This window comes from Corvus hawaiiensis, chromosome 1 (genome assembly GCF_020740725.1).
Source record: "Corvus hawaiiensis isolate bCorHaw1 chromosome 1, bCorHaw1.pri.cur, whole genome shotgun sequence".
Classification (NCBI taxonomy): Eukaryota; Metazoa; Chordata; class Aves; order Passeriformes; family Corvidae; genus Corvus; species Corvus hawaiiensis.
In genome coordinates this window covers 92,510,010-92,525,699 of record NC_063213.1, presented here as the reverse complement: position 1 = coordinate 92,525,699, position 15,690 = coordinate 92,510,010, and the positions used below count along the sequence as shown (strand labels likewise).

At 58.1% G+C, this 15,690-nt stretch overlaps 1 protein-coding gene across 1 annotated transcript; it reads left to right on the top strand.

The window, feature by feature from the left end:
- Positions 1–7,909: 7,909 nt before the first annotated feature.
- Positions 7,910–13,788, top strand: LOC125330557 (U1 small nuclear ribonucleoprotein A-like). Its single transcript, XM_048313772.1, has 3 exons — positions 7,910–8,110; positions 10,977–11,065; positions 13,515–13,788. The coding sequence occupies exons 1-3, from the start codon at positions 7,943–7,945 to the stop codon at positions 13,672–13,674; spliced, it is 417 nt and encodes a 138-aa protein (XP_048169729.1). The 5' UTR covers positions 7,910–7,942; the 3' UTR covers positions 13,675–13,788.
- Positions 13,789–15,690: the final 1,902 nt, after the last annotated feature.

Below are 15,690 nucleotides of genomic sequence, written 5' to 3'. Positions count from 1 at the left end.
GGTCAGTTATGGGGTCAGTTGGGGTCAGTTATAGGGTCAGTTATGGGGTCAGTTACGGGGTCAGTTATGGGGTCAGTTATAGGGTCAGTTATGGGGTCAGTTATAGGGTCAGTTATGGGGTCAGTTATGGGTCAGTTATAGGGTCAGTTATGGGGTCAGTTACGGGGTCAGTTATAGGGTCAGTTATGGGGTCAGTTATGGGGTCAGTGATGGGGGTCAGTTATAGGGTCAGTTATAGGGTCAGTTATGGGGTCAGTTATGGGGTCAGTTATGGGGTCAGTTATGGGGTCAGTTATAGGGTCAGTTATGGGGTCAGTTACGGGGTCAGTTATAGGGGTCAGTTATGGGGTCAGTTATAGGGTCAGTTACGGGGTCAGTTATAGGGTCAGTTATGGGTCAGTTATGGGGTCAGTTATGGGGTCAGTTATGGGGTCAGTTATGGGGTCAGTTATGGGGTCAGTTATGGGTCAGTTATGGGGTCAGTTATGGGGTCAGTTATGGGGTCAGTTATAGGGTCAGTTACGGGGTCAGTTACGGGATCAGTTATAGGGTCAGTTACGGGGTCAGTTATGGGGTCAGTTATGGGGTCAGTTATGGGGTCAGTTATGGGGTCAGTTATGGGGTCAGTTATAGGGTCAGTTATGGGGTCAGTTATGGGGTCAGTTATGGGGTCAGTTATGGGTGTCAGTTATAGGGTCAGTTACGGGGTCAGTTATGGGGTCAGTTATGGGGTCAGTTATGGGGTCAGTTATGGGGTTAGTTACGGGGTCAGTTATGGGGTCAGTTATGGGGTCAGTTATAGGGGTCAGTTATGGGGTCAGTTATGGGGTCAGTTATAGGGTCAGTTATGGGGTCAGTTATGGGGTCAGTTATGGGGTTAGTTACGGGGTCAGTTATGGGGTCAGCTGTGGGGTCAGTTATGGGTCAGTTACGGGGTCAGTTATGGGGTCAGTTATGGGGTCAGTTACGGGATCAGTTATAGGGTCAGTTATGGGGTCAGTTATAGGGTCAGTTATGGGGGTCAGTTATGGGGTCAGTTATAGGGTCAGTTACGGGGTCAGTTATGGGGTCAGTTATGGGGTCAGTTATGGGGGTCAGTTATGGGGTTAGTTACGGGGTCAGTTATGGGGTCAGTTATGGGGTCAGTTACGGGATCAGTTATAGGGTCAGTTATGGGGGTCAGTTATAGGGTCAGTTATGGGGTCAGTTATGGGGTCAGTTATAGGGTCAGTTATAGGGGTCAGTTATGGGGTCAGTTATGGGGTCAGTTATAGGGTCAGTTATGGGGTCAGTTATGGGGGTCAGTTATAGGGTCAGTTACGGGGTCAGTTATGGGGGTCAGTTATAGGGTCAGTTATGGGGTCAGTTATGGGGTCAGTTATGGGGTCAGTTATGGGGTCAGTTATAGGGTCAGTTACGGGGTCAGTTATGGGGGTCAGTTATAGGGTCAGTTATGGGGTCAGTTATGGGGTCAGTTATAGGGTCAGTTATAGGGTCAGTTACGGGGTCAGTTATGGGGTCAGTTATGGGGTCAGTTATGGGGTCAGTTATGGGGTCAGTTATGGGGTCAGTTATAGGGTCAGTTATGGGGTCAATTACGGGGTCAGTTATAGGGTCAGTTATAGGGTCAGTTATAGGGTCAGTTATGGGGTCAGTTACGGGGTCAGTTATGGGGTCAGTTATGGGGTTTGGGGTCAGTTATAGGGTCAGTTATAGGGTCAGTTATGGGGTCAGCTGTGGGGTCAGTTATGGGGTCAGTATGGGGGTCAGTTATGGGGTCAGTTATAGGGTCAGTTATGGGGTCAGTTTATGGGGTCAGTTATAGGGTCAGTTGTGGGGTCAGTTATAGGGTCAGTTATGGGGTCAGTTATAGGGTCAGTTATAGGGTCAGTTATGGGGTCAGTTATAGGGTCAGTTATGGGGTCAGTTATGGGGTCAGTTATAGGGTCAGTTATGGGGTCAGTTACGGGGTCAGTTATAGGTCAGTTTTGGGGTCAGTTATGGGGTCAGTTATAGGATCAGATATGGGGTCAGTTATGGGGTCAGTTATAGGGTCAGTTACGGGGTCAGTTATGGGGTCAGTTATGGGGTCAGTTATAGGGTCAGTTATGGGGTCAGTTACGGGGTCAGTTATGGAGTCAGTTATGGGGTCAGTTACGGGGTCAGTTATGGGGTCAGTTATAGGGTCAGTTATGGGGTCAGTTATGGGGTCAGTTATGGGGTCAGCTGTGGGGTCAGTTATGGGGTCAGTTATGGGGTCAGTTATGGGGTCAGTTACGGGGGTCAGTTATGGGGTCAGTTATAGGGTCAGTTATGGGGTCAGTTATGGGGTCAGTTATAGGGTCAGTTATGGGGGTCAGTTATGGGGTCAGTTATGGGGTCAGTTATGGGGTCAGTTATGGGGTCAGTTATAGGGTCAGTTATAGGATCAGTTATGGGGTCAGTTTTGGGGTCAGTTATGGGGTCAGTTACGGGGTCAGTTATGGGGTCAGTTATGGGGGTCAGTTATGGGGTCAGTTATGGGGTCAGTTATGGGGTCAGTTATGGGGTCAGTTACGGGGTCAGTTATGGGGTCATTTATGGGGTCAGTTATGGGGGTCAGTTATGGGGTCAGTTATGGGGTCAGTTATAGGGTCAGTTATGGGGTCAGTTATGGGGTCAGTTATAGGGTCAGTTTTGGGGTCAGTTATGGGGTCAGTTATAGGGTCAGTTATGGGGTCAGTTATAGGGTCACTTATGGGGTTTGGGGTCAGTTATGGGGTGTGGGATTGTTCCCAAGGGATTTGGGATGGGTTTGTGGATTTGGGATCGTTCCGGGGGATTTGGGGGATTTGGATGGAAGGATTTGGGGGGATTTGGGATCATTCCTGGGGATTTGGGGGATTTTGGAAGGATTTGGGGGGATTTGGGATCATTCCTGAGGATTTGGGGGATTTTGGAAGGTTTTGGGATCATTCCCGAGGGATTTGGGGTCATTCCCAGGGTTTTTGGGATCATTCCTGGGGATTTGGGGGGCATTTGGGATTTTGGGGTTCCTGAAGTGGCTTTGGGTTCTTTGGGTGCGTTTGGGGTTCCCTGGGGCTCCTCGGCTTTGGGGCTTTTGGGATAACCCCGGGGATTTTGGGGATAACCCCGGGGATTTTGGGGATAACCCCGGGGATTTGGGGATAACCCCGGGGATTTGGGGATAACCCCGGGGATTTGGGGGATAACCTTGGGGATTTTGGGATAACCCCGGGGATTTGGGGATAACCTCGGGGGTTTGGGGATAACCCCGGGGATTTTGGGGATAACCCCGGGGATTTGGGGATAACCTCGGGGGTTTGGGGATAACCCCGGGGATTTGGGGATAACCCCGGGGATTTGGGGATAACCCCGGGGATTTTGGGGATAACCTTGGGGATTTGGGGATAACCCCGGGGATTTGGGGATAACCCCGGGGATTTTGGGGATAACCCCGGGGATTTGGGGATAACCCCGGGGATTTGGGGATAACCCCGGGGGTTTTGGGATAACCCCGGGGATTTGGGGATAACCCCGGGGATTTTGGGGATAACCCCGGGGATTTTGGGGATAACCCCGGGGATTTGGGGATAACCCCGGGGATTTGGGGATAACCCCGGGGATTTGGGGATAACCTTGGGGATTTTGGGATAACCCCGGGGATTTGGGGATAACCTCGGGGGTTTGGGGATAACCCCGGGGATTTTGGGGATAACCCCGGGGATTTGGGGATAACCTCGGGGGTTTGGGGATAACCCCGGGGATTTGGGGATAACCCCGGGGATTTGGGGATAACCCCGGGGATTTTGGGGATAACCTTGGGGATTTGGGGATAACCCCGGGGATTTGGGGATAACCCCGGGGATTTTGGGGATAACCCCGGGGATTTGGGGATAACCCCGGGGATTTGGGGATAACCCCGGGGGTTTTGGGATAACCCCGGGGATTTGGGGATAACCCCGGGGGTTTTGGGATAACCTCGGGGATTTGGGGATAACCCCGGGGATTTGGGGATAACCCCGGGGGTTTTGGGATAACCCCGGGGATTTGGGGATAACCCCGGGGGTTTTGGGATAACCTTGGGGATTTTGGGATAACCCCGGGGTTTTTGGGATAACCTCGGGGATTTGGGGATAACCCCGGGGATTTTGGGATAACCCCGGGGATTTGGGGATAACCCCGGGGGTTTTGGGATAACCTTGGGGATTTTGGGATAGTTCTGGGGTTTTCGGGATCACTGTAGGGTTTTTGGGCTCACTGTGGGGTTTTTGGGCTCACTCTGGGGGTTTTGGGCTCACTGTGGGGTTTTTGGGATCACTGTGGGGATTTTGGGCTCACTGTGGGGTTTTTGGGATCACTCTGGGGTGTTTGGGATCACTGTGGGGGTTTTTTGGGATCACTGTGGGGATTTTGGGATCACTGTGGGGATTTTGGGATCACCGTGGGGATTTTGGGCTCACCGTGGGGATTTTGGGCTCACCGTGGGGTGTTTGGGCTCACCGTGGGGATTTTGGGATCACCGTGGGGATTTTGGGATCACCGTGGGGATTTTGGGCTCACCGTGGGGATTTTGGGCTCACTGTGGGGTGTTTGGGCTCACCGTGGGGATTTTGGGCTCACTGTGGGGATTTTGGGATCACCGTGGGGATTTTGGGATCACCGTGGGGATTTTGGGCTCACTGTGGGGTGTTTGGGATCACCGTGGGGATTTTGGGCTCACTGTGGGGATTTTGGGATCACCGTGGGGATTTTGGGCTCACTGTGGGGATTTTGGGCTCACTGTGGGGTGTTTGGGCTCACCGTGGGGATTTTGGGCTCACTGTGGGGTGTTTGGGATCACTGTGGGGTGTTTGGGCTCACTGTGGGGATTTTGGGCTCACTGTGGGGATTTTGGGATCACCGTGGGGATTTTGGGCTCACTGTGGGGTGTTTGGGCTCACTGTGGGGTGTTTGGGCTCACCGTGGGGATTTTGGGATCACCGTGGGGATTTTGGGATCACCGTGGGGATTTTGGGCTCACCGTGGGGATTTTGGGCTCACTGTGGGGTGTTTGGGCTCACCGTGGGGTGTTTGGGCTCACTGTGGGGATTTTGGGCTCACTGTGGGGATTTTGGGATCACCGTGGGGATTTTGGGCTCACTGTGGGGTGTTTGGGATCACCGTGGGGATTTTGGGCTCACTGTGGGGATTTTGGGATCACCGTGGGGATTTTGGGCTCACTGTGGGGTGTTTGGGATCACCGTGGGGATTTTGGGCTCACTGTGGGGATTTTGGGATCACCGTGGGGTTTTTGGGATCACCGTGGGGGTTTTGGGCTCACCGTGGGGGTTTTGGGCTCACTGTGGGGTGTTTGGGCTCACCGTGGGGATTTTGGGCTCACTGTGGGGTTTTTGGGATCACCGTGGGGTTTTTGGGATCACCGTGGGGGTTTTGGGCTCACCGTGGGGGTTTTGGGCTCACTGTGGGGTGTTTGGGATCACCGTGGGGATTTTGGGCTCACTGTGGGGTTTTTGGGATCACCGTGGGGTTTTTGGGATCACCGTGGGGATTTTGGGCTCACTGTGGGGTGTTTGGGATCACTGTGGGGATTTTGGGCTCACTGTGGGGATTTTGGGCTCACTGTGGGGATTTTGGGATCACCGTGGGGATTTTGGGCTCCTGCAGGGGTTTTTTGGCTGTGGGTGTTTGGGGCTCACCCCGGGGTTCTTCGGGCTAACTGTGGGGATTTTGGGCTAACCCCGGGCTGGTTTGGGCTAACTGTGGGTGGTTTTGGTTAACTGTGGGTTCTTTGGGCTAACCCTGGGGTGTTTTGGGCTAACTCTGGGTGGTTTTGGCTACCTGTGGGTGTTTTGGGCTAACTGTAGGTGTTTTTGGCTAACTGTGGGTTCTTTGGGCTAACCCCGGGCTGTTTTGGGCTAACTGTGGGGATTTGGGGCTCTTGCAGGGCTGTTTGGGCTGACCCCAGGGTGTTTGGGGCTCACCGTGGGGTTCCTGGGGCTCCCGCAGGGGTGGTTTGGGCTAACTGGGGGGGGGGGGTTGGGGCTAACCCTGGGGTTCTTTGGGCTACCTGTGGGTGGGTTTTGGCTTAACTGTGGGTGGTTTGGGCTAACTGTGGGTGGTTTTGGCTACCTGTGGGTGTTTTGGGCTAACTGTGGGTGGTTTTGGCTACCTGTGGGTGTTTTGGGCTAACTGTGGGTGGTTTTGGCTAACCCGTGGCTCTCTGGGCTCGGCAGGGGTGTTTGGGTAATCCTGGGTTTCTTTGGGCTAACCCCGGGTTGTTGTTCGGGCTGCCTGTGGGTGTTTTTGGCTAACTGCGGGGATTTTGGGCTAACTGTGGGTGGTTTTGGCTACCTGTGGGTGTTTTGGGCTAACTGTGGGTGGTTTGGGCTAACTGTGGGGATTTTGGGCTAACTGTGGGTGGTTTGGGCTAACTGTGGGTGGTTTGGGCTAACCCGTGGCTCTCTGGGCTTGGCAGGGGTGTTTGGGCTAACCCTGGGGTTCTTTGGGCTAACTGCGGGTTGTTGTTCGGGCTGCCTGTGGGTGGTTTTGGCTACCTGTGGGTGGTTTGGGCTACCTGTGGGGATTTTGGGCTACCTGTGGGTGGTTTGGGCTACCTGTGGGTGGTTCGGGCTAACTGTGGGGATTTGGGGCTACCTGTGGGTGGTTTGGGCTAACTGTGGGTGGTTTTGGCTAACTGTGGGTGGTTTGGGCTAACTGTGGGTGGTTTGGGCTAACTGTGGGTGTTTTGGGCTAACTGTGGGGATTTGGGGCTAACTGTGAGTGGTTTGGGCTAACTGTGGGTGGTTTGGGCTAACTGTGGGTGGTTTGGGCTAACTGTGGGGATTTGGGGCTAACTGTGGGTGGTTTTGGCTAACGCGGGGCTCTCTGGGCTTGGCAGGGGTGTTTGGGCTACCCGTGGGTGGTTTTGGCTAACTGTGGGTGTTTTTGGCTAACTGTGGGTGGTTTTGGCTAACTGTGGCTGGTTTTGGGTAACTGTGGGTGGTTTTGGCTAACTGTGGATGTTTTTGGCTAACTGTGGGCGGTTTTGGCTAACTGTGGATGTTTTTGGCTAACTGTGGGCGGTTTTGGCTAACTGTGGATGTTTTTGGCTAACCGTGGATGTTTTTGGCTAACTGTGGGTGGTTTTGGCTACCTGTGGGTGTTTTTGGCTAACTGTGGGTGGTTTTGGCTACCTGTGGGTGGTTTTGGCTAACCGTGGATGTTTTTGGGTAACTGTGGGTGGTTTTGGCTAACTGTGGATGTTTTTGGCTAACTGTGGGTGGTTTTGGCTAACTGTGGGTGTTTTTGGCTAACCGTGGATGTTTTTGGCTAACTGTGGGTGGTTTTGGCTAACCGTGGATGTTTTTGGGGAACTGTGGGTGTTTTTGGCTAACTATGGGTGTTTTTGGCTAACTGTGGGTGTTTTTGGCTAACTGTGGGTGGTTTTGGCTACCCGTGGGTGGTTTTGGCTAACCGTGGATGTTTTTGGGTAACTGTGGGTGTTTTTGGCTAACTGTGGATGTTTCTGGCTAACTGTGGCTGTTTTTGGCTAACTGTGGGTGGTTTTGGCTACCTGTGGGTGGTTTTGGCTAACTGTGGGTGGTTTTGGCTAACTGTGGGTGGTTTTGGCTACCCGTGGGTGGTTTTGGCTAACCGTGGATGGTTTTGGCTAACTGTGGGTGGTTTTGGCTAACTGTGGGTGGTTTTGGCTACCCGTGGGTGGTTTTGGCTAACCATGGATGTTTTTGGCTAACTGTGGGTGGTTTTGGCTAACTGTGGCTGTTTTTGGCTAACTGTGGGTGGTTTTGGCTACCCGTGGGTGGTTTTGGCTAACCGTGGATGTTTTTGGCTAACTGTGGGTGGTTTTGGCTAACTGTGGATGGTTTTGGCTACCCGTGGATGGTTTTGGCTAACCGTGGCTCTCCGGGCTCGCCAGGGGATGCCGCCGCTGGCACAGCCGCCGCGGTTGCTGCCGCACTTGCCGGGGCAGCCGCCCTACATCCCCCCCCCGGGCATGATCCCGCCGCCCGGAATGGCGCCGCAGGCCGCGATCCCGCCGGGAATGGCGCCGCAGGCCGGGATGGCGCCCATGGGCGCCCCGCAGCCCGTGAGCACCGCCGGGGGGAGCGGGAGAGGGCTGGGCTGGGGCTGGGCTGGGCTGGGGCTGGGGCTGGGGCTGGGGCTGGGCTGGGGCTGGGCTGGGCTGGGCTGGGCTGGGGCTGGGGCTGGGGCTGGGCTGGGGCTGGGGCTGGGGCTGGGGCTGGGCTGGGGCTGGGCTGGGGCTGGGGCTGGGCTGGGGCTGGGCGGGGCTGGGGCTGGGGCTGGGGCTGGGGCTGGGCTGGGGCTGGGGCTGGGGCTGGGCTGGGGCTGGGGCTGGGGCTGGGCTGGGCTGGGCTGGGGCTGGGCTGGGCTGGGCTGGGCTGGGGCTGGGGCTGGGGCTGGGCTGGGGCTGGGGCTGGGGCTGGGCGGGGCTGGGGCTGGGGCTGGGGCTGGGGCTGGGCTGGGGCTGGGCTGGGGCTGGGCTGGGCTGGGCTGGGGCTGGGCTGGGGCTGGGCTGGGCTGGGCTGGGGCTGGGGCTGGGGCTGGGCTGGGGCTGGGGCTGGGGCTGGGGCTGGGGCTGGGCTGGGGCTGGGCTGGGCTGGGCTGGGGCTGGGGCTGGGCTGGGGCTGGGCTGGGCTGGGCTGGGGCTGGGGCTGGGGCTGGGGCTGGGGCTGGGCTGGGGCTGGGCTGGGCTGGGCTGGGGCTGGGGCTGGGCTGGGGCTGGGCTGGGCTGGGGCTGGGCTGGGCTGGGCTGGGGCTGGGGCTGGGCTGGGGCTGGCTGGGGCTGGGGCTGGGGCTGGGGCTGGGGCTGGGCTGGGGCTGGGCTGGGCTGGGCTGGGGCTGGGGCTGGGGCTGGGCTGGGGCTGGGGCTGGGCTGGGGCTGGGCTGGGGCTGGGGCTGGGCTGGGCTGGGGCTGGGCTGGGCTGGGCTGGGCTGGGGCTGGGCTGGGGCTGGGCTGGGGCTGGGGCTGGGCTGGGCTGGGGCTGGGGCTGGGGCTGGGCTGGGGCTGGGCTGGGGCTGGGGCTGGGCTGGGGCTGGGGCTGGGCTGGGCTGGGGCTGGGCTGGGGCTGGGGCTGGGGCTGGGGCTGGGGCTGGGCTGGGGCTGGGGCTGGGCTGGGGCTGGGCTGGGGCTGGGGCTGGGGCTGGGGCTGGGGCTGGGCTGGGGCTGGGCTGGGGCTGGGGCTGGGGCTGGGCTGGGGCTGGGGCTGGGCTGGGGCTGGGCTGGGCTGGGGCTGGGCTGGGGCTGGGGCTGGGGCTGGGCTGGGGCTGGGCTGGGGCTGGGGCTGGGGCTGGGCTGGGGCTGGGGCTGGGGCTGGGGCTGGGCTGGGGCTGGGGCTGGGGCTGGGCTGGGGCTGGGCTGGGGCTGGGGCTGGGGCTGGGGCTGGGGCTGGGGCTGGGGCTGGGCTGGGCTGGGGCTGGGGCTGGGGCTGGGGCTGGGCTGGGGCTGGGGCTGGGGCTGGGCTGGGGCTGGGGCTGGGGCTGGGCTGGGCTGGGGCTGGGGCTGGGGCTGGGGCTGGGGCTGGGGCTGGGGCTGGGGCTGGGCTGGGGCTGGGCTGGGGCTGGGGCTGGGGCTGGGCTGGGGCTGGGCTGGGCTGGGGCTGGGCTGGGGCTGGGGCTGGGGCTGGGGCTGGGGCTGGGGCTGGGCTGGGCTGGGCTGGGGCTGGGCTGGGGCTGGGGCTGGGCTGGGGCTGGGGCTGGGGCTGGGGCTGGGGCTGGGGCGGGGCTGGGGCTGGGCTGGGCTGGGCTGGGGCTGGGCTGGGGCTGGGGCGGGGCTGGGGCTGGGCTGGGGCTGGGGCTGGGCTGGGCTGGGGCTGGGGCTGGGGCTGGGCTGGGCTGGGGCTGGGGCTGGGGCTGGGGCTGGGGCTGGGGCTGGGGCTGGGCTGGGGCTGGGGCTGGGCTGGGCTGGGGCTGGGGCTGGGGCTGGGGCTGGGGCTGGGCTGGGGCTGGGGCTGGGGCTGGGGCTGGGGCTGGGCTGGGGCTGGGGCTGGGGCTGGGGCTGGGGCTGGGGCTGGGCTGGGCTGGGCTGGGGCTGGGCTGGGGCTGGGGCTGGGCTGGGGCTGGGCTGGGGCTGGGGCTGGGGCTGGGCTGGGGCTGGGCTGGGGCTGGGCTGGGCTGGGCTGGGCTGGGGCTGGGCTGGGCTGGGCTGGGCTGGGCTGGGGCTGGGCTGGGCTGGGGCTGGGGCTGGGGCTGGGGCGGGGCTGGGGCTGGGCTGGGCTGGGCTGGGCTGGGCTGGGGCTGGGCTGGGGCTGGGGCTGGGCTGGGGCTGGGCTGGGGCTGGGGCTGGGCTGGGCTGGGCTGGGCTGGGCTGGGGCTGGGGCTGGGGCTGGGGCGGGGCTGGGGCTGGGCTGGGCTGGGCTGGGCTGGGCTGGGGCTGGGGCTGGGCTGGGGCTGGGCTGGGGCTGGGCTGGGCTGGGGCTGGGCTGGGCTGGGCTGGGGCTGGGCTGGGCTGGGGCTGGGGCTGGGGCTGGGGCGGGGCTGGGGCTGGGCTGGGCTGGGCTGGGGCTGGGCTGGGGCTGGGGCTGGGCTGGGGCTGGGCTGGGGCTGGGGCTGGGCTGGGCTGGGCTGGGCTGGGCTGGGCTGGGCTGGGGCTGGGCTGGGCTGGGCTGGGCTGGGCTGGGCTGGGGCTGGGCTGGGCTGGGGCTGGGGCTGGGGTTCGGGGAGCTTTGGGGGGTTTGGGGGAATTTTTGGGGGATTTTCCCAGGATTTTATGGGATTCCCATGGGTTCTTTTCAGCATTTTGGTGGGATTTTGGTGGGATTTTCCCAGGATTTTATGGGATTCCCATGGGTTCTTTGCCTGGATTTTGGTGGCATTTTCCTGCCCCTTTCTCCTGTGCCTCCCGTGGCATTTGGGCTCTGTCTCGGGTGCATCCGGGGGGATTTCGGGAAGGATTTCGGGCATCTTTGGGATTTTGAGCCCCCTTTTCCCCGCAGCTCTCGGAGAACCCCCCGAACCACATCCTGTTCCTGACCAACCTCCCCGAGGAGACCAACGAGCTCATGCTCTCCATGCTCTTCAACCAGTGAGACCCACGGGAATTCGGGAATTTTGGGCAATTCCGGGGAATTCCGGGGAATTCTGGGAATTTCGGGGGTGGGGGGGTTGGAGATTGGGGGATTTTGGGGGGTTTTGAGAGGATTTCCCTGGGATTCGGGGTGGATTTTTTTGGAGGTGTTTTGGGATTTTCTGGGAATGTTCCAGGATTTTTTGGGAATGTTTCTGGAATTCTGGGGGACGTGGCGTTTTTTTGGGGAGTTGCCCAATTTTTACAGGGTTTTAAGAGCGCTTCAGTGGGATTTTGGGGGATATTGCTGCACTTTTGGGATTCTTGGGAATATTCTGGGATTTTGAGGCTGTTTCCAGAGTGGTTCCGGCGGATTTTGGGGGCAATTTCCCAGTTTTTGAGGCTCCCCTGGATTTCTCTGGGATTTGGGGGATTTGGGGCTCCCCCTGAGCCCGAACCCCCCATCCCAGATCCCCGGCTGGGCCCTTTGGGGCCATTTTGGGGGATTTGGGGAGGGCTCAGGTGGGGCTTGGGGTTGGATTTTTGGGGAACATTCCTGGATTTTTTTGGGAACATTCCCGGATTTTTGGGGAACATTTCTGAATTTTTTGGGGAACGTTCCCAGATTTTTTAGGGAGCATTTCTGGGTTTTTTGGGGAACACCTCTGAATGTTTTGGGAAACATTTCCGGATTTTTTGGGGAACACCTCTGAATTTTTTGGGAAACGTTTCTGGATTTTTGTGGGAACATCTCCGGATTTTTTGGAGGAACAGTTCTGGATTTTTTGGGGAACATTCCCAGATTTCTGGGGAACAGTTCCGGATTTTTGGGGAACATTCCCAGATTTTTTTGGGAACATTTCCAGATTTTTTGGGGAACAGTTCCGGATTTTTTGGGGGAACATTCCCAGATTTTTGGGGAACAGTTCTGGATTTTTGGGGAACGTTTCCAGATTTTTTGTGGGAATGTTTCTGGATTCTTTGGGGAACATTCCCGGACTTTTTGTGGGAACATTCACGGATTTTTAGGGAAACACCTCTGCATTTTCCGGGGAACATTCCCAGATTTTTTGGGGGGGAACACCTGTGAAGTTTTGGGAAACATTTCTGGATTTTTGGGGAAAAGTTTCTGGATTTTTGGGAAAATATTTCTGGATTTTTTGGGGAACATTCCCAGATTTTTTAGGGAGCATTTCTGGGGTTTTTTTGGGGCACATTTCTGAATTTTTTGGGAAACATTTCCAGATTTTTGGGGAACATTCCCACATTTTTTGGGGAACATCTCTGAATTTTATGGGAACATTTCTGCATTTTTGTGGGAACATTCCCGGATTTTTTATGGGAACATTTCTGGGTTTTTTGGGGAACATTCCCAGATTTTTTCGGGAGCATTTCTGGGTTTTTTGGGGAACATCTCTGAATTTTTTGGGAAACATTTCCAGATTTTTGGGGAACATTCCCAGATTTTTTGGGGAACATTTCTGCATTTTTATGGGAACATTCCCGGATTTTTTACGAGAACATTTCTGGATTTTTTGGGGAACATTCCCAGATTTTTTAGGGACTATCTCTGCATTTTTTGGGGACCATCTCTGCATTTTTCTGGGAACACTCCCGCGTTTTTCTGGGAACATTGCTGCATTTCTGGGCAGCATTTCTGCATTTTGGGGAGAACCTTCCCGGATTTCAGTGGGGCCGTCCCTGCATTCCCAGGGCCCATTCCTGGGTTTTCCCAGGACCTCTCCCCGTTTGCCTGGGGAGCACCCGGGGCCCTTTCTGGGAGCAGCCCCGGGGGTTTTTGGGGTGTTTTTGGGGTGTTTTCGGGGTGCCCTGAGGCCGTTCCATGGGAGCAGCTCTGGGTGTTTTTGGGGTGATTTTGGAGTGTTTCTGGGGTGTTTCTGGGGTGTTTTTGGGGTGCCTGAGGCCATTCCATGGGAGCAGCCCCGGGTGGTTTTGGGGTGTTTTGGGGGTGCTTTTGGGGTGTTTTCAGGGTGCCCTGAGGCCGTTCCATGGGAGCAGCCCCGGGTGGTTTTGGGGTGTTTTGGGGGTGCTTTCGGGGTGCCCTGAGGCCGTTCCATGGGAGCAGCTCTGGGTGTTTTTGGGGTGATTTTGGAGTGTTCCTGGGGTGTTTCTGGGGTGTTTTTGGGGTGCCTGAGGCCATTCCATGGGAGCAGCCCCGGGTGGTTTTGGGGTGTTTTGGGGGTGCTTTTGGGGTGTTTTCAGGGTGCCCTGAGGCCGTTCCATGGGAGCAGCCCCGGGTGGTTTTGGGGTGTTTTGGGGGTGCTTTCGGGGTGCCTGAGGCCGTTCCCTCCCATGGGAGCAGCTCTGGGTGTTTTTGGGGTGTTTTTGGGGTGTTTTGGGGGTGCTTTCGGGGTGCCTGAGGCCGTTCCATGGGAGCAGCTCTGGGTGTTTTCGGGGTGTTTTTGGGGTGCTTTTGGGGTGCCTGAGGCCGTTCCCTCCCGCGCAGGTTCCCGGGCTTCAAGGAGGTTCGCCTGGTGCCCGGGCGCCACGACATCGCCTTCGTGGAGTTCGACACCGAGGTGCAGGCGGGCGCCGCCCGCGAGGCCCTGCAGGGCTTCAAGATCACCCAGAGCAACGCCATGAAGATCTCCTTCGCCAAGAAGTGAGCCCCGCGCCGGGCCAGGGGCCCTGGGCAGCGCCAGAGCCCCGAAAACCGACCCTAAATACCCCAAAACCACCCCAAAGTACCCCAGATCCTCAAAAACCGCCCCAAAGTACCCCAGATCCTCAAAAACTGCCCCAAAATAACCCCTGGGCAGCGCCAGAGCCCTGAAAACCGACCCTAAATACCCCAGATCCCCAAAAACCACCCCAAAGTACCCCAAAACCACCCCAAAGTACCCCAAATCCCCAAAAACCGCCCCTAAATACCCCCTGGGCAGCGCCAGAGCCCTGAAAACCGACCCTAAATACCCCAGATCCCCAAAAACCACCCCAAAGTACCCCAAAACCACCCCAAAGTACCCCAGATCCTCAAAAATCACCCCAAAATACCCCAGATCCTCAAAAACCACCCCCAAAGTACCCCAAATCCCCAAAAACTGCCCCTAAATACCCCAAATCCCCAAAAACCGCCCCTAAATACTCCCTGGGCAGCGCCAGAGCCCTGAAAACCAACCCTAAATACCCCAGATCCTCAAAAACCACCTCAAAATTCCCCCTGGGCAGCGCCACAGCCCCAAAAACTGCCCCAAAGTACCCCAGATCCCAGAAACCCCCCCCCAGACACCCCCAAATCCCAGAAAACACCCCAAAACACCCCAAATCCCCTAAACACACCCCCAAATCCCATAAAAATACCCCTAAATCACATAAAATCACCCTGAAATCCTATAAAACCGCCCCAAAACACCCCAAATCCCATGAAAAACGCCCCCAAATCCCCCCCATCCCCAGGTAAGTTCAGCTCATCCCAAATCCTCCTTTTTCCATCCCAGATTTTGCTTTTTTGACCCCAAATCTCCTTTGGTCACCCCAAATTCCCCAATCCCCACCCCAAATCCCCTTTTTTCACCCCAAATCCTTCTTTGTCCACCTCAAATCCCCTTTTCCTTACCCAAATCTCCCTTTCCCATTCTGAATCCCCCAAATCCCCACCTCAAATCCCCTTTTCCCACCCCAAATCCCCTTCCCAATTCCCCCTTGGGGTTTTTGGGGTTCCCTGAGGGGTTTTTGGGGTCACTGCCCCTACCCCAATCCCCCATCCCCGCCCCAAATCCCCAAATCCCACCCCAAATCCCCTTCCCAATTCCCCCCTCAGGGGTTTTGGGGTTTCCTGAGGGGTTTTTGGGGTTCCCTCAGGGGTTTTTGGGGTTTCCCGAGGGGTTTTTGGGGTTCCCTCAGGGGTTTTTGGGGTTTTTTCCCCTCCCCCAGCATTGTACCCAGGGTCTCACTGCAGACATTGCACCTGGAGCCGCCCCAAATCCCCAAATCCCACCCCAAATCCCCACCCCAAATCCCATTTTCCCACCCCAAATCTCCCTTTCCCATCCTGAATCCCCCAATTCCCACCCCAAATCCCCTTTTCTCACCCCAATTCCCCCCGGGGTTTTTGGGGTTCCCTGAGGAGTTTTTGGGGTTTCCTGAGGGGTTTTTGGGGTCACTGCCCCTACCCCAATCCCCCATCCCCACCCCAAATCCCCTTTTCCCACCCCAAATCCCCTTCCCAATCCCCCTTGGGGTTTTTGGGGTTTCCTGAGGGGTTTTTGGGGTTCCCAAGGGGTTTTTGGGGTTCCTGAGGGGTTTTTGGGGTTTTCCCCTCCCTCAGCATTGTACCCAGGGTCTCACTGCAGACATTGCACCTGGAGCTGCCCCAAATCCCCAAATCCCCTTTCCCAGCCCCTCAGGGGTTTTTGGGTTCCCTCAGGGGTTTTTGGGGTTTCCTGAGGGGTTTTTGGGGTCTCTGCCCCCACCCCAATCCCCCATGCCCACCCCAAATCCCCAAATCCCCACCCCAAATCCCCTTTCCCAGCCCCTCAGGGGTTTTTGGGGTTCCCTCAGGGGTTTTTGGGGTTTCCTGAGGGGTTTTTGGGGTTTTTCCCTCCCTCAGCATTGTACCCAGGGTCTCACTGCAGACATTGCACCTGGAGCTGCCCCAAATCCCCAAATCCCACCCCAAATCC

Excerpts from the sequence above, each read along its gene's own strand:
- LOC125330557 (XM_048313772.1), top strand. The coding sequence starts at position 7,943 with ATGCCGCCGCTGGCACAGCCGCCGCGGTTGCTGCCGCACTTGCCGGGG. Across the intron at positions 8,111-10,976 it reads CCATGGGCGCCCCGCAGCCC|CTCTCGGAGAACCCCCCGAA; the intron begins GTGAGCACCGCC and ends TTTTCCCCGCAG. Across the intron at positions 11,066-13,514 it reads CTCTCCATGCTCTTCAACCA|GTTCCCGGGCTTCAAGGAGG; the intron begins GTGAGACCCACG and ends CCTCCCGCGCAG.